The sequence below is a fragment of the Leucopleurus acutus genome (genome assembly GCF_964270905.1).
Source record: "Leucopleurus acutus genome assembly, chromosome: 8".
NCBI classification, from domain to species: Eukaryota; Metazoa; Chordata; class Mammalia; order Artiodactyla; family Delphinidae; genus Leucopleurus; species Leucopleurus acutus.
Window position 1 is genome coordinate 65,432,667 of NC_139151.1, and position 17,831 is coordinate 65,450,497.

General features: G+C 48.9%; 1 protein-coding gene across 2 annotated transcripts in view; it reads right to left on the reverse strand.

The window, feature by feature from the left end:
* Window positions 1-17,831, reverse strand: part of GALNT18 (polypeptide N-acetylgalactosaminyltransferase 18) — a 361,106-nt gene that overhangs the window by 59,395 nt on the left and 283,880 nt on the right. The window contains exons 7-9 of one of the 2 annotated variants that reach the window (XM_082844857.1): window positions 16,238-16,423; window positions 8,785-8,922; window positions 3,192-3,287 (exon numbers count right to left, since the gene is read on the reverse strand). In XM_082844857.1, the coding sequence (XP_082700983.1) occupies window positions 3,192-3,287; window positions 8,785-8,922; window positions 16,238-16,423 (420 nt within the window). The remainder of the gene's footprint in view (window positions 1-3,191; window positions 3,288-8,784; window positions 8,923-16,237; window positions 16,424-17,831) is intronic. The other variant, XM_082844858.1, reaches the window with a different exon arrangement.

Sequence of the window (17,831 nt, forward strand, 5' to 3'; positions counted from 1 at the left end):
TATCATCTAAATATCATCTAAATCAGATATGTGTGAGACACAAGGTGTGATTCATCCTGAGGCAAGACCCTGTGAAATCAGACAAGGTATGTGCTTTCAAAATGTGATGGTGGGACAGGCATAGGATAGATGATCGTGTTCCAAAAGGGAGAAGTTGGAAGGAAGAAAGGGTCGATGGGCCCCAAGCAAGCCCAAACCACAGCAAGGCAAATTCCACTCGATCTTAAGGCTCAAGAATAATCATCTTTTGTCTCGATACTCTGCCCTCCAGGCCCACTGGGGTGGCAGCATCACCCTCATGTCTCTGCAGGGCCACCTGCCCCTTCAGCTCTCTGGAGTGCTCCCACCCAAGGTGCTCGCTGCTTTGGCCCTACCCCTCTGGTACTGGGTCATCCTTGCCCACTGAAACCAGAGCAGCAGGCCTATCCTTTGAGGGAATGGCCTTACCCCTGGGCCTGTGGTGGGAGTGGCAGCCCTGATGATCTCTACATCACCTTCAGTACTATTCTTCCCTTTTCTTGAGGAATAGTGCATGTTCACAACTGAATAGCTATGTGGTCCCATCTTATAGAATCCAAGAAGTCCAATAGTGTTCCTTCACTCTGCCCCACTTTTTCTCTAGTTCAAACTGGCAGTGTCTCTGCTGGTATAAGCCCATCTCTACTGATGCCTTCTGCTGTGAGATGACTAATTAAGTCCATGAATCCCACCCATGATCTCTTAATCAAATGGTTGTTCAGTCACACTCTTGGTATTCTCTCCAGAAGAAGCTTTCTCATTTTTTTGCAAAGTGAACAGGCTAAGAATTTCCCAAATCTTCAAGTTAAGGTTAAATGAGGTCATAAGGGTACAGCTCTGATCCAATTGGGTTAGTGCTCCTTTAAGAAGAGACACCAGGGCTTCCCTGTTGGCGCAGTGGTTGAGAGTCCGCCTGCCGATGCAGGGGACACGGGTTCGTGCCCCGGTACGGGAAGATCCCACACACCGCGGAGCAGCTGGGCCCGTGAGCCATGGCCGCTGAGCCTGCGCGTCCGGAGCCTGTGCTCCGCAACGGGAGAGGCCACGACAGTGAGAGGCCCGCATACCGCAAAAAAAAAAAAAAAAAAAGACACCAGAGAGCTTGCTTATTCTCCCCCTGTCACGTGAGGACACAGCGTGAAGGCAACAATCTGCAGGCTAGAAAGAGAGCTCTCAGCAGAAAGCTGGCACTTTTTTTTTTTTTTTTTTTTTTTTTTGCCTTACGCGGGCCTCTCACTGTTGTGGCCTCTCCCGTTGCGGAGCACAGGCTCCGGACGCGCAGGCTCAGCGGCCATGCCTCACGGGCCCAGCCGCTCCGCGGCATGTGGGATCTTCCCGGACGGGGGCACGAACCCGTGTCCCCTGCATCGGCAGGCAGACTCTCAACCACTGCGCCACCAGGGAAGCCCCTCAGCTGGCACTTTGATCTTGGACTTTAAGCCTCATAACTGAGAAAATAAATGTCTATGGTTTAAGCTACCCAGCCTATGGCATTCTATTATGGCAGCCCTAGCAGACTAATGTAGGTACTGTCTACAGAAAATGAACATATACTGGTTTGCAAGGCAGAAATAGAGACACAGATGTAGAGAACAAACATATGGACACCAAGGGTGGAAAGCTGGGGGGTGGGGTGGGATGAACTGGGAGATTGGGATTGACATATATACACTAATATGCATAAAATAGATAACTAATAAAAAGAAAAGGAACATATGTCAACCCTATGGCTCAGTGATTCGACTCCTAGGTATAAATCCAAAAGAAATTAGTACGTATGTGCACCAAAAGACATGGACAAGATGTTCACAGCAGCAGTATTCATAATTCTCCCAACCTGGCAATAGTCCAACTGTCCATCAACAGTAGACTATATAGTGAAAATGGTATATCCATAAGATGCAATACTACATAGTAACAAAAATGAGCGGATTACAACTACACGTAACAGTAAGGAAGCACTTTACAGATATGATGGAAGAAAGATGCCAACGTGAGAAAGCATATACCCTATGATGCCATTTACATAAAATTCAAAATCAAGCAATAATGTTTTTTCTTGACCTGGGTGTTGGTTACACGAGTGTGTTTGCCCTGAAAATTCGTTAATCCTGTACACTTATCATTTGTCTATTTTCTGTATATATGTTCTATGTCAATAATAAGTTTACATAATAATAGTCACTCATTAAAAATGTCACACCATTGTAATAATGGAGAATGAGTTGCTATACTGTGTGGTGTGAAGGCAGTGCGATCTGCTGACCTGTGACTGACCACTCAGTGATGTCACAGCAGCTTGGCCCACAAAAAGGACAAGGTGGTGGAGATCACGGTGGACAGCTGCTGGGAAGTCTCAGCATCGTACACCGGGTACACACACATCGCAATCTCCTTTAGCTGTGTGTTTAGGCAGGTAACAACTCTTTTAAGCACTAAATTGCAATTGCACGAATATACGCATCTTCTATACTAAGATACCTTTTAAAAAATCATTGTACACTTCTGGAGGTAAGGTAAGTAAACTGAAAATGTCAAGTCATAACAGGTCAGTCTATGGCACTCTTGGTCAAGAATTGCCCACTGTACTCTGTTGAATAAACCATCTCTCTTGCCAGTGTGTCAACAACCTCTTCAGATATCTGAAGCCTAGGCTATGAATGGAGAATTTTGGAGGGATAACTTACTTTCCTGGTAGCTTCCCTTTATTCTCCACCAGAAAGTCAGAGGAGCTAGAAAGGATCTCATGGCTATAAATTTTGGTCCCAGCTATGATCTAAAGGGCAGAGCCTGAGGCTGTGAAGTGGCACTCCGAAGGGACTCTGAGACATCAGGGAGCCTGGGGAACTTTGGGTTCCCTCCTGCTAGGGAAAGGCATGGCTGCAAGAGCCAGGGCTGTAATTTACGCACAGTCTCCCCAACGGAGGCAGGTGTTCCTCTTTAGAGATGTATCGCCTTCCTTGCGCCCCACCCCAGGGGATCCTGGCAACCCAGCATCTGCTCCTTCAGACTCCTTCCAGGCACGGCAGGTATGACTCGCTTTTTTGCTCATGAGGATACTTCCTAATGAAAAGCTCCCAAGGCCTCTGGGCCCAGAGTAGCCGTGACAGAGTTTAGCTTTTCCTTCCCCACACCAGACACACGCGTGCACGGGGATCTCTCAGAGCACTCACCTGGGGCGTCATCCCATGGCAGATGTACACGATAGGAATATTCTCTGTGTCTGGACCCTGATCAAGACACAAATCAGTCTTCAGAGAGTTCTGCAGCTGAACACCAGAGGAGAGGCGGCCACACCGAAGAGAAAGGAACAGAGAAACAGGTGCATTAAATCAGGAGAAACAAGCATTCCGCTGAGACAGGCTCTGCTTCCATAATCAATCCGAGGCCCTCTGAATACTATGGAAACCAACAAGCGCCAGCTTTTGCCTTGCATCAAGGTGCTGAGGAAAGACCAGCCTCCTCTGGAGGGGAAGCATTAGGATGCTGTTACACAGCAAGCTGGGTTTGCGGAGCTGGGATAGTCTAGGTAAAAGGAAAAGATACGCATGCACACACACGAGACGCTACTAGATTTTTCACCCCCTCCTTTTGCACAAGGGTGGCATAATGGCCTTCAGAAGTCCGTGGATAGAAGTCTTTGTTCTTGAGGGTTGGGGGAAGTGGGCAACATGTCAGCTGTTTGGGGGCCTGGGATATCCTCTAGGACCAGGCCTTCTCTGCTTCCTGCAGATCCAGCAGTGTTTGGCCAGGCCCCAGCGGAGGCCCAGCTGATGAGGGCTCTCCAGAGTGGGAGGTCTGGTGGGAGAATAAGAGAGAAGGGGGCCAGAGTGGGAGCAGGGGAAGAGAGAGGTATCTCTTATCCTCACCTACAAGCACATGGCAATCAACAGAACAAATGTCTGGGTACCATGAACCAATGTCTTACCACATCTAGGTAGGAAAGCAGGTATTCAGTGTCCCCTTCCGGCTTAAGCTCACCCTCAGCCTTTGGAAAGGGCAGCTTACGGTCCACGTGGTCCTGCTCGCATGCCATAGCTGAGTAGACCGTGGCAGGCACCAACAAATAGCTTAGAATGAATTAACAGTTGTCTTTCTTTCCTCCCCTCTCCTGGTCCTTCTCTTTCTGGAATGTAACTATCTCATGATCCTCTTATTCTGTCCTAGGAGTCCAGATGAGAGACCAGACACCGTGGTCAGTGGGTGCTGGCCACTAGGATGGTGAGGCCATTTAGACTGGGTGTGGTGGATCTGCTGGGCCATGTGCAAGCAGAGGAATCCAGTGTGATCAAGGAGGAGATGAGGCAGGAGGCAGATAGATTTAGAGACAAGAGAGATCATCCTGCCCCCGCTGCGGTCTGAGTGGCTTCCCAGCTCAAGTGCTCATGTCCAGCTGTACTTTAGTTCCTAAGCCCATGAGAGAGTTTGTGGTATCTTTACCCACCTAAACTTGAGCTAGCTTCAAGCTCTTCTTAGCAATCAAAGCACTCTGTTCACAACAGGAGGCTGGAGATCAGAATCCAGGGGAGACCAGGGCAATGGGCCACAGGTGGGTCATCTATCTGGGGAAGGCCAGAGGCAGACAGCAGCTAAGTTTTCGTAGTCCTGATGGACGTGGCAGGAGTGCAGTGAACCCAGTTAAGGGGTGCGAAATGGAACAGATAACCAGAGGCCCACGTGTGCTCTATGCGCCCCCTGTTCTTGACAGGGGACAAGGAACAGAGGCAAATCGTTTTCTCTCGAGCTCCCTTTCCTTTACTGGGTGAGAGCAGCTCAATCTCAAACTTGAAGTTTAGGGGTTCTGCAGAAATATGAGCATGTGTCAGCTCCCTAGGCAGGGCCCCAGAAGCATCGATGCAGCAAATCCTCTATCATAAACCAATTACTTGGCTGGCCCGTGTGGGAGGAGCATATGCAAATACTCTCTGGACTTCTCCCACAGCCCATGGAGGGGTGGGTGTCACATTTGAAGCCGAACACTGTAATCCATCAGTGAGACCTGCTAACTTCTACTGCAAAGAGAAAGTTCCAGAAAGCCCTGATGTCAGACCTGGATCTCCCCTGGATCCCCAAAGCTGGCCTCTGAATGAGGGGTGGGTGGTGCCTTTTGATAAAGTCCTCCTTGGCTCTGTGTCATCCACCCCCCATTAAGTAGGTGGTCTGTTGAGGAAGCTGGGAGAGAGGGCTGAGATAGAATCCTGGCTCCAGCTGTGTGGCCTTGGACAAAGCAACATAATTCCTCGTCTGTTTCCTTCACTCTCAAAGAGGGATAATACTAGTGCCAACCTCACAGGTTTGTGGATTAACTGCAACAATATCTACAAGTACTCAGCACTGGGCCTGACAAATAGCAAAAGTGCAATAATTGTTAGCTACTATTATTACCGCTATAGCCTTTCTGAAGGCCGTTCAGGGAAACTAGCTTTTATGACTGCATCTATGTGCCAGGTCCCAGGTGAAGTGCTTTCCATGCGTTATCCCACCTAATTCTCAAAATAACATAGCCAGATCGGTAATACTATCTCTTTTAAGGGTGCAAGAAGTGTGTTACAGTAGGAAGCTCTGCACACCTCTCGGTCTGTCATGCTGTTCCCACTGCATGGACCCTCTGCCCTGGCCTTCTCTTTTCCCTGACTGAATCCTCCTCTTCCTGTGGTCCTCAGCTTCTCTGTCACTCTGGAAGCCTTTCCTGACCCACATCTGGGTGTGAGGCCAACACCTCCATTTCTCTGATTGCAGCACTTAACACGCTGTATTCTTGTCACTTCTCCACTTGCCCGTCTCCTCTAACAGTCACCAGACTAGCTCTCAGGCTTTCTAACTGCCTGCGACGTGGGTCAGCCCTGGCACATATTACACAGTAAGTATGTGTGAATGAATGAAGAAAATGGACAGTGAATGGATGGCATCATAGTTGGACAAATGGCAGAGCTGGAGTCTGTCGGTCTCCAAAGTCCAAGCTCTTTCCATCATGCAAATGGAGACGATCCTGAGACTGTGAGAGACGCCCCATGAAGTGATGTGACTATAACCTTTCAGGTTTTGCAAACTGTCAAGGTCACGTAGTGATTAAGTAGCAAAGCTGATGTTCAGAAGCAGGCATGTCTGTTTCCAGATGCTGCTCTATCTCTACTGTCAGCACCAGAGCTGGGATTATGCAGAGCCATGCCGTCCCCCAGGCCCGGAGCTCGGTGATCCAGGCGGATGCCCATGCCCACACAGCGGGGCCCACAGGCCCTTCAGCCTGCAGGAGGCATTAGTGGGACCTATTACTGGATTAATGGGCAGGGTTATATAGACTTGACAATGGCCTGAGAATCCCAGGGGGTTATTTGACCTGAGCAATGCAGTTTAGGCATGAGTTGGAAGGGAACAAGAAAAAAAAAAAAAAAACAACGTGCCCCTGAGAAGACATCTGGTCTTTCCATTTCAGAATAAAAGTAATCAGCAGGAAGAAAGATTCAGCCCCAGAAATCCTCTTGCTCTTGTGCTGCATCCTGCCCTGCCCATTGTCACCTTACTGCCCCCATTAAGAGTTCACTATGCTCCTGGACGAGCAAGCATATCTCTGCTCACGTAAGAACCCAGCCTGTTGAGGAGGCAGGAGGGAGGGGGGCTGGCTGGGCCCTGAACAGAAGCCGGCAGATGAACATGCAGGGGGTCAGAGACCCCCGCCAGGCCCAGGAACGGCTGCCACAGCTCAGCCCTCTGGGATGGCAAGTGGAGGTTTTTCGGCACAACAGAGTGAACACAGCCCCAGCTGTGGACTCAGACGGATGTGGATCACAACCCCGTATGTGCCACTTACTATTTGACCAACCAAAGGTTTCCGGGTGTGGTGGTGAGGAGACTACGTGGTAAACCTGCTGTATGTGCTCATAAGATGAGACCCTTTTGCTTGGAAGACAAGAACGCCCTGGGCCAAGACCCAGGATTGCAATGGCTGCGTGCATACACCTCCACCGTTACTGCTTTCCCTGCTTCTCTGGCTGAGTTTGGCTAACATTCTTTAGCTACAGCTGATAGCTTGGTGAGACCATGAATCCAGAAGCTTGCCCTGGCTCCCAGAGGTCTGGGCCAATAGTTTCTCTGGAGCCACAGTAGCATAACTATTCTGTTTGGGCTGGGTTCAACAGTGGCCAAGCAGCACACACAACTTGCTATGGGCTGAGTGTAGGGGTACCAGTAACTGCCGCATCCTCAGGATGGTTCTGGGGAGGTAGATGGAACTGATGGGCACCTCACAGTCCAGTGTGTTTCCACGGTGATGACAGGATCTGGAGCCTCAGGTAACAGCTGGGCGGCGCCAGCTGAGGAGTTTTCTGACATCTGAATTATACCAGCCTGGGAAGTGGAGAGGCAAGAGGCTACTGGGCGGTTCTCTCAGGACATGTCAGCCATGCCATGGGGACTCTTGTGGGAAGATATGACCCCCTCCTACATGTTGGCCTCCGGGGACAACAGAGGCCCTGCAGGAGGGTGGGAAGGGGGGAGTTCCTGACACCTTGGCTCTGTCTCCTTTAGAATCCTAGGATGTGAGAGTTGGGAGGCCCCCAGGGAACACTGAGGCCAACCCTTCAGCAAGGATTCTTCTCCTCCCAGGCTGACGTTGTACCCATAATGTTCCTGCCGAGGCAGGCCTTGAACTCAGTTCTGAGCACAGGTCATCAAAGGAAGAGGCCTCAGTTCTTCCTTCAAATTTTCATCCTGGGATATCTAAAAGGTCTGAGGGGACACTGCAAAGGGAGGAATGACAGTGATATCAGAAGCTGATGTTTCAGATTCAGTTTCACTGTTGATTAACTGCGTGAATATGGGCAAGTCACTTTGCCTCTCTGTTTCCCCATCTGTAACACAGCAGGGGGTGGGGGTAAGGCAGGTGGCCCCAGGGGATAGTTTTGAGGGCTTAACTGTCATAGAAAATCTTTATGTGTTCAGTCAGCAAAAACCAGGTGAGATATCCAAAAATCAATCAGGTATTGAAAATACCTTAAGAGTTGTATGGTCCTGGGGATATTGGAAGAATGGGAGAGTTTCTAATGTTCAAAGTATTTTAACCTTAGACACAAAATACATTTATGTATCTGAGACTTTCTTCTACCCACGAGGACAGTATTATTTTACCACACTTAACGTATGAAGAAACTAAGGCCAAAAGACATTAAGATGCTTGCCCAGGAAGTGGCTGGGTCAAGAGTGGAACCAGGTCCAAACCCTCTGCTCTGTCCCTCCATCTTGCTGCCTCTGCTGGGGGAACTGCTTGCTGCCAATCAATAAGTGGTACTAAAACATCCCTCAAAATACAGCAACTCAGGAAGGTTATATTTCCCAGAATGCCTTACCAGGAGGCTCTGTGTGAGTGAAAGACATAGCCCCGTGGGTGGGGGAGGCATGAAGGCTGGTTGGTAGAACTTCAGGCACCCATGCTTGAGGAACAGTGGAGTTTGTTACGTTGTCTTGCAATCTTAACCTGACTTCAGGTTTTTGTTTTATTAAGTGGGATATGCAGGTTTGGGGCCAGAGCTGAATTGCTTAGGACTGTAAAGGAGAGACTAAGCACCTCTCTCAAGGGAATGGAGAGGTTTGGGCTATGAAAGCATAGGCTGCCTCACACTCAGCTCCAGAAATCAGCCTCTTGTCCACAGGTCTACCACATGTCCCATACTGGGGGACAAGAGGCTCTTCCCCTCCCTGACTCTCCACACCTCTCTCTGGTCCTGCTCTCTGTCTGCGTCTGGGCGAAACCCTGAGGGGCGAGCTCCTTACCACCCCATAGGCAATGATGTCTGAGTACATCCTCATCTCTGGGTACACGCTGACCAGGTACCACCGGAAGGTCTTGCACTGCAGCTGTTTTCTCAGAGCCTTCCTTGCAGTGATGTCCCCGATGTCGATTCCTGAGTCCTGCACAGGATGCAAACACAGAGATTCAGCCACCACCAGGGCACAGCTTTTCCCTGAACCTCCCCAACCATGGTTCTGGAGACTGTCTGGTGAAGGGACAACCTGGGAATATAACTCATGCACTTCCCAACGTGTGCCTTGGCCCCATAACCGTCCCCGTTTGGTCTGTGAAACATCAGACCAGCACTGATGGGGACTGTCATCAAAGGCCATTGAAAATAAAGATGCAAATCCTTAAAAATTACTAAAAGAAAAAAAAGCTGTAGTCTTTGTATAAGTGAAAGAAATGGGAAGAATACAGTCTGATTAAGGTTTTTCTCTCCCTCAAGAGATAAGATGAGAGATTCTGAACTGCTAGGGGAGAGGAAGAGGGAAGGGAAAGAGTTGAAGATGGAATAATGCTAATTATATTACTATTCCTAAGGATCATGGCAGCTAAGTCTTACATAACACAATGTGTCAGGCTGTGCTCTGCATGAGACAGGCACATATATTTATATTTTACTTACATTAAATTTATGTACATGGTCCCATTTAAACCTATGAGGGAGTACTATATAATCCTCATTTTACAGATGAAGAGTTGAGACAAAGGGAGGTTCAGTGACCTCCTGGGTGACTTGCCCAGAGTCCCACAGCTAATAAGTGGTGGACCTGAGAGTTGAACCCAATCAACCTGGGTCTGGAGTTTGTGCATTAAAATTTACCCAGCGCATTTTTAGGAGCCTGCCCTTCTGCCTCTTAAGACCAAGTCCCTATGGGAGAAGCAGCCTATCTCTTTAGGCCTGGGGGCTTAGCATAGACAGCACTGTGTCTTTCACTTCCCAGGTGTACCAGAGAGGTGGCCCTTGAGCCATCGACATGCAGCAGACAAGGAGTAGACATGGAGACATGGATATGTCCTTGAGTGAGAGCGAGAGAGAAGCCCCTATGTTTCTTGTGGTCCCAGAGCAGAGGGGAAGCCCTGGGCTTGCACCCCAGCTGTTGAACAGGGCACAGAAGCAGCTGAGAAAGAGCTGATGCCACAGCAGAGGATGCAAAGGGGTCCCTCCAGTGGGGGATCAGATGGCGACGGGTGACATCTCAGAGGACGACACCATGGAGCCAGGTATCAGAGGGGCACGTGGTATCTCATGAGACATAAGCCCACAGCAGAGACAGAGGAGGATGGGGAAGCACATACAGCTCTCTCCCACTGACACTGCAGTCCACGTGCTGGCAGTGTTACCCCATCTGGTTCTGCCATCAACTCCAGGATCAAGTTACGGGGGTTGGGAAAATAATGAAATTGACAGTTTAAGTCTGAAATGTCTGGGAAAAATCACAAAGATGGCTGCTGCATGTATCTGGACATGATCAGAACACATTTTTGATATCAGTCAACAGGCGCTTGAGTCAAAAAAAAATGTAGATATAGAAGAAATACATTTATTTTTGCCAACCAGAGTTCAGGTCATGTAAAAATTTGAACCTGCCACGGCCTGAAGGTTTAAGTTCCAGACTCCTAGGGTGCAATTTCAGAGAGGATATACCTTTTGAATATTTCTTGATGACCTTTTCTCTGATGGGTCTGCTCCCTGGCTCCTGCCGGGAGCCCTCCCAGCAACTGCTACTTGGCCTTTCTCTGCTGGACCCCGGCTCCCTGACGATCAGGAAACATGTTCTGCTGATCTCTGTACCCACAGTCTAGCGCTTCACCTGAACTATATTGATGAGACCGAGTTGAAAAAATATTTATGAGATAGTGAACTTAGCAACTGACAATAAATGTATCCTGCTCACCCCTCCCCTACCCCAAGACATCTGTGAAGTATTAACTCTTTAAACCTCTCTGCACTTTATCCTCACATCACAAAGCTATTGGCCTGGACCCAGGTCTTCTCACTTCATGCTATACTTGCCTTTATGTGATGACAAATTAACACTGTCTCAGCTTTTAGGGAAAGCAACTAGAAGAACCTACTTCAGCACGGCCTCTGTATTTTCCTAAAAATCTAGGTTCCCATGGGAAAACTTCCTTTCTACATTCAGGATCAAAGGAAGGTTTGCCTCTCTACTTACAATCTAATCAAAAGTGGGAGAGAGACAATCCGTCTCTACTTTAACTTCTAGGAGACTCAAGAACCAGAGTTTTGTTCAGCTTACGTGTCTGGATATCACGTCCCTTTCCTCTTCCTGTTTATTCATGGACTTTTGCCTTTCCATTTTAACGGTTCAGCACATCTGTACTGTGTGTTTACTGTAAACTGCATCAAACTCTTTTTCAGAGCAGGGGGAGGAAATTGAGAAATAAGCAAACATTCTCAGAGAAGGTCACCTTGACCTTTATTATTAGAAAACAATAAATGTATCTCCCCCCTTTGCCAAATACTTAGCGTACAGGGTTGAATAGTGTCCCTCCCCAGTATCATGTCCACCCAGAACCTCCAAACGTGACCTTATTTGGAAATAGGATCTTGCGGATGTAATTAACTAGAGATCTTGAGATGAAATCATTCTGGATTTAGGATGAGCCTACATCTTCATAAGAGAAAGGAGAGGGAGGCTTGAACACACAGAGACAGAGGCAGAGAATGGAAAGATACATGTACAAGCTAAGGAACCCCTAGAGCCACCACAAGCCGGAAAAGGCGAGAAAGGATCCTCCCCCAGAGCCTGTGGAGGGAGCACGGCCCTGACCGCACCTTGATTTGGGGCTTCTGGCCTCCAGAACTGTGACAGAGCGCATTTCTGTTGTTGTAAGCCACCAGGTTGTGGTAATTTGTTCTGGCAGCCCTAGGACACTAATGTGCTTAGCCACACAAAAAGCTGTCCATTATTCCTGCCTGTGTGTGCAGCCGGACACAAAATTCCTTGTAGCCAAACCCAAAGAAGGGCTGTTGCCTAAGAACCGTGGTGAGTCATCCTTGGCATTCAGCCTGTCTTCGGGCAAGAGGAAGCAGGGGCACGTCTAGAGTTCCTGAACCCTGTGTAAGGAAATATTGATGCTTTGCTGCAGACTGACTTTGTTTGTTGATAAGCAAACTGATTTTCAATTAAAGTAGAGGCTGCATGAGTGGAAGGCTCCTCTGGATTTCCAAAAGCTTGGGACTGAATGTGATTACGGAGTGAGTGAGAGAGCTGGTTCTGTCCTGTGCAAGGCCCAGGAAGGACTCCGCATAGAAGGAAGCGAGGGAGGATGACTGCCCATCAAGGGCATTTTAAAGCTGGGGCGGGAATGCAGAGGGTGCAGGTGATCACGTCGACAACAAGAGTTAACACTTCTCTAGTGCTTTCCATTTGCCAAGCACTGATCAAAGTCTTTCCACATATTAACTTATTTAATTCTCCAAGGAGCCACTAGGCAGGGGTGAAAGGTTCCAGCTCTACATCTGCAGTTGGGATGCTGTAGACGAAAGGTTAAGTAAATCGGGAACACACGTGCCTGTGACTGAACAGAATGTAGCGAGATGCCGCCACATCAAGGGCAGCTGGGAAAATTACTGGGGAAAACATGGAGGAATGCAGCACCCACATTTCCTCCCTCTTCTTTCTTTTTCAATTCATCTTTATTGAGTGCCTAGACTGGGTCAGGAGCTGTCCCAAACATCATGCATACAAATAGGAAGAAGTCACAGTCTGCCTGAAAGCAGAGTCTGGAAGGTCCAGACAAGTAAACAGACTCTCTGCACACAGTGTGAAGCACGGCGGGAAGCAGAGAGTGCTGAGGGACAATGGAAGAGGGGCCCTTAGTCCATCCCCTGGTGTGGGGCAGCGAGGATGAAGGGGAAAGGGAGGAGAGCAGTCAAGGAAGGCTTCCTGGAGTAGGTGATGCTAAGGGTGAGTTTGGAAAGATAAGCAGGATTAGCTAAACTAGTGTCACCCAAACCTGGTTTCCCCAAACCAGCACCTGGGGAGCTTTTTACAGATTCTGCTACCACTATACACCTCCTCATCAAAATCTCTGAGGATGAGACCCAGAATCAGTATTTTTTAAAAGGTCTCCAAGTGATTTTGATGCAATTGGTCTGTAGATCTGCTTTTAGGAGCCACTGATCAAGGGAAAAAGGGATCACACGTATGGCCAGCAGATTCATTTGTTAACAAGAATTAGTGAGGTTTTACTGAGTCCTGACCACGTGTCCCACCTTGTGCTAGGCCTGGTGACACAGATATGAATAATAAAATCTGTCCTCAGAGAGCCCATGGTCTAGTGAAGTGCTTCTCAGCCCTGGATGGACATTAAAATCCCCAAAGAGCTTTCTTAAAAAAAAAAAAAAAAAAAGTCCCCTTCCAAACCAATTAAATCATAATCTCTGGGGTGGAGGCCAAGTGATTTCAAAGTTCAGCCAGATTTGAGACACACTGGTCTAATGAGAGAGAGACTTTCAGACAACGGAACATTCTCTTACAGGGTGATGATGCAATGACAGAGACACGCGGGCAAAAAGGGGCTTTCTCCCCAGCTGGGGCTGGCTTCTAGAAAAGAGGTCACTGGAGCTGAGTCTAAAACGATGGAGAAGAAATGGTAAGGGTGGAGGCCGGGGAAGAGGTTTTGGGAGGAATTCCAAGCAGAGAGGACAAAATGGGCCAACACACAGAGACGAGAAACAGCCTGGTGTGAACAGGGAGCTCAGGGCAGTTCCCCTAAGTCCACGCTGTTTGCAGAGCCTCCAAAACAAGGATGGTGGGCAGTGGGGCTGGAGACGTGGGTGGAGGAGAAAGCTTAGATCCATGTCTAACACCGGACTTTATGCCTGATCTTGTGCACATGGAGAGTCGTTTAAAGATTTCAAGTAGGACAATGACATGGTCGCGGTGAGTTTTTTAAAAAGATGACTTTGGGCAGTGGGGAGTATAAACTTGAGGGGTAAGACTTGAGCCAGGAAACCAACCAGAGGCTGTTGCAGAGGAAGAGACGAGGCCTGAACTCAGAAGTGAGAGGAATGGAAAGGTGGGCTCGGTGATGGACTGGGAATGGAAGACGATTAAAGGAAGACACTCAGGTTTAAGCTCACATGTCTGGTCAGATGGTGGTATCATGACTTTAGACAGAGAATAAGAACAGAAGCAGATTCGGGGCGGGGGGGGGGGAAAGATGTACACAGTTTCAGTCAGATTCAGTCTGAAGTGCCTGTGGGAACACCCAGGAGAAGATGTGTGGCTGAAAGTCTGAAGCTAAAGGCAAAAGCCAGGCTAGAGAGAGTAACTAGGAAGCCCTCAATGTATAAGAGTAGATGGCATTACCCTGGGATGCGTATCATGAGAGCAGGTGGCCAAGGACGGGTCCCTGGGGAGCACTTAAGCAACCACTGGAAGTCAGCCTTGCCCACACGGAGTTAGGAGCAGTCGGAGAGATGAGGATGTTCTGGGGTGTGGAATCCTGGAGCTAAGGGAGTGAAGAGTTTCAAGGAAAAGGTGGGATCCTGTAAGTGAAAGACTCTAAAACAGCCATTAAATCCAGCAGTTAGGAGGCCCATGATGACTTTGCCAAAAGCACCTTCGAGGTCGTATTGGGATGTGACTTGAGAAGCGGACGGGAGGTGGAAAAGTGTTGACTCTTTGCACAAGCCTGAAAGAGGCAGAAGAGGGAGTCTGGACATAGAAGCGAACAGGGGGGTCAAGAGGAAACACGCTGACCCCTTCCTTCTCCTCCTAAGGCTTCATCCTGGACATTTCCACCCCTCATCTGCCTTTCTTGTGTTACTCCCCAGCCCCACCCACTTGACTTGGTTTGAACTCTTCTAGGAGTCACAGGCAGACACTGAGTTTCATCATTTTCCAATTGCTTCTACTCACTCACTTCTCTACTATTCTTTGGATTTGCTGTCTATTTCAACATCTGGCAGCTGCAATCGGGGGGAGAGGGCTACCAAGTTTGCAGCTTTGGGGTACAGAGAGACGGGGGACAACAGTAACGGACAGGATCCCAGTCCTTTGCAGAAGCCAGGGATCCACGGACAGGATCCCAGTCCTTTGCAGAAGCCGGGAATCCACACTGCTCTTCGCTGGTGAGCTCCTGGGGAGTTTCCAAGTGTGCTTAACATTTTGCTATCAGAGGACACCCACAGCAGGGCTCAGCATCCTGCCCAGAATGCTGTGATCCAACTCCCACAGCCGCAGATGGGGCTAGAAGGCACCACCGTTTCCCTAGAAACACTCCCACTGTCAGAGCTGCATTCGGGGCTGGTTCATCAGGGCTGGCTGCACTCCCGCTGGTACTGCTTGGTTCCTCATTCTTCTTCCCAACTGCTGAAATCTCACTGATTGTAGGAGGATGCAATCAACCCAAGACCCCTCCCCCTGGTCATGGTAGTGAGGGGGTTGCCTGAAAGCTCCCACCCATGACCCAGCCTACTTTCTCAATCACTCTGCCTGAGCAAAACATTAGCTTGGTGGACACATCGGGGAAGAAGGCCTTCATATGGAAACTTTAAGCAAAGATCAATCATTGCCCTATTAGGAAGAGACAGCAGAGGTTTTCTAAAGGACTCACGAGGGGAAGCCATGGCCTTGGGAGGAAAGCAAGAGGTCCTGCAGTCAACAGCTCCGTTTCACATAAAATGCAACATAAGCAATGATCTCTAGGCAGACCAGCTGGCAAGCAGGTGGGGATCCCGTGGCTGGCATCTGTTGGGTTCTCCCAACCCAGCGGTCCAAGGTTACTTCCATATGACACACAGCAAGGCTGAACAGAACTACCAAAGAAACATTGCTTTCTCTCTCACACTTCTTAAGTGTGGGTGACTAGAGGGCTAGAGGACAGTGGCAGGTGATGATGAGGTTCTGTGAGGGTTAAAAGTAGCCTAAAAAATGTGGGAATGTAGCCCAGCCCCATCCATGTGGCTCAAGCAATCCCAAAGGCATAGGAATATTCCTTATTGGTCTGGTCAAAGGTTCGATGGAGAAGTTTGAATCCAGTCTACAGGGAAACTAAGGTGCATTTTGTGAATTTTGGTAATTACTGGGATATTTGTAATCTAGGACCATGAAATATCTATTGTCAGAGAAGCTGAGAACCTGGGAGCATGTTGGAACCTCGGAGCCACTTGGTCCAACTTTCTCACATAGAATGAGGACACTGCTGTCTGGAGGGAAGGAGCCCTCCTTCAAGGAGGAGGTAACCAGGGACGGGGTGGGTAAGATGCCTTAGCACCCTGTAAGTCAGCCCCTTTTCTTCAACATCTTGTATCTTAGGGTTTGAGAATTCACTCCAGCATGGCAAACAAGACTCTGGCTGTCCCCTGGGAAGAAGGGTTGAATTTCAGGTTTGTTTTGTTTGGTTTTTTTTCCCCCATCAACCTCCAAGAAACCCACCCCCACGGGGGCTTCCTACCTCTTGGGGTATGTTCCATGCCATGTACACATGGCTTTTAAATTCGTCCATCCAGACTTCAGCCACCCTGAGGGCGTTCCTGCGGACATGGGCGGTGAGGTCCTCGGTGTAGGGCTTGTGGGCTCGCTCAATGTGGGCAATCCGCGAGCAGGGCAGGACCTCCACGCTCCCGCCACACTGCCACACCTGCGGAAGACACGGGCCACGCATCAGTGCCCAGACCTGACCCTGAGCCTGGAACCCAGACCATAGGTGACCATGAACGCCAGCTCAGACATCCAGCTCTCCTCACCTTACTCTCCTGTCTGCAAAGGGAGCCAGCTGTAGCTTATTTCTACTCCTAGAACAGGAAGGTTATTGAGTCATTAATTTGTGTCTTGTCTCCAGTTGCTGTGGATTTACCAGCAAAGAATTAATGCACCCTCCCTCTCCAGTCTTTCCACCCTCCCTCCCCCAAAGAAGAGACTAGACGTTTTGTGACCAGCTATCTGGGTTCTTCTTGCCCCGGGGGAGAAGTTAACAAAATCCTTGATAACGGTCTCTGCAGCAGTGCTTGACACGGAGGGACCAGCAGAGCCTCCCAACAGAGACATCGCCTTAAAATGGACCACCTGGGCCTGGACACAGATGAGTGATCTCCACAGGGAGAGCTAGGCGCCCTGCAGCAGCTCCATCTTTCCTGGGCTCTGAGTTCTGTCAGAACCCAAGTGGGGGGGGGGGGGAGCTATAAATAAGGGAATAAATTTAAAAAAGACGGGAATAATATGAAACTTCTCCCTGACCTTGGTGAGTAGGAGCTTGAACAGGATGCAATTTGATTTTGAAAAATAAAAATGACCTTGTAACCTGAGCGTTGAGGGACAGTGTCTTGGAGCCCTTGCCACAATCATTCCAGACACTGTGGGAGTTCAATGTTCTGGAACGTGCACATCCTTTTGTGTCTTTAGGCCTTTGCCCATTCTATTTGTAATTTTGGAATGTCCTCCCTACTCCTTCTCCAGCTGAAAAAAAATATCATCTCTCAAGATCTTGGCCACCCAGCCACACTATTGTGGGGTCTTTGCTTCATTCTTGGGGCAGAGCTTCCTCCTCTGGCCCTCAAAGCTCTTGATACCACAACTTACCTGCTAATAGGTCAGCCTCCCCGTCACTGTGTTGCTAGAGGGCAGAACCCATATCTCATTCGTTTCTCATCTCCAGCACAGAACACAAGGCCTGGTACATACAGGTACTTTGTAAGTACTTGTTGAATAAATATATAAATGATTGATGCCTAACCAGACAACCAATCAGTAAATGGTTGGTGCTTAGAAAAGTGGGATGAATCTGAAACACCTAGTCAGAGAGGACGAGTGAGGCTTCTGGTGGAAAGCAGTCAAGATCTCTTGATGGACAGCGGGGGTCACTTATTAGGTATCGTCAACTGGACAACTTGGTGGGTGACACTTGCGCGTATAACGTGTACCCATCGACAACCATAGGTCTTCCTCCAAGGAAAGGTCAGCTTCAAATTTAGCTTAATTCCCCTCCCCACCCCGTGCTAGTTAGGAAGAGAATGTCTTCTCTTCCACCAAGCTATTTCACACCAGTTGGT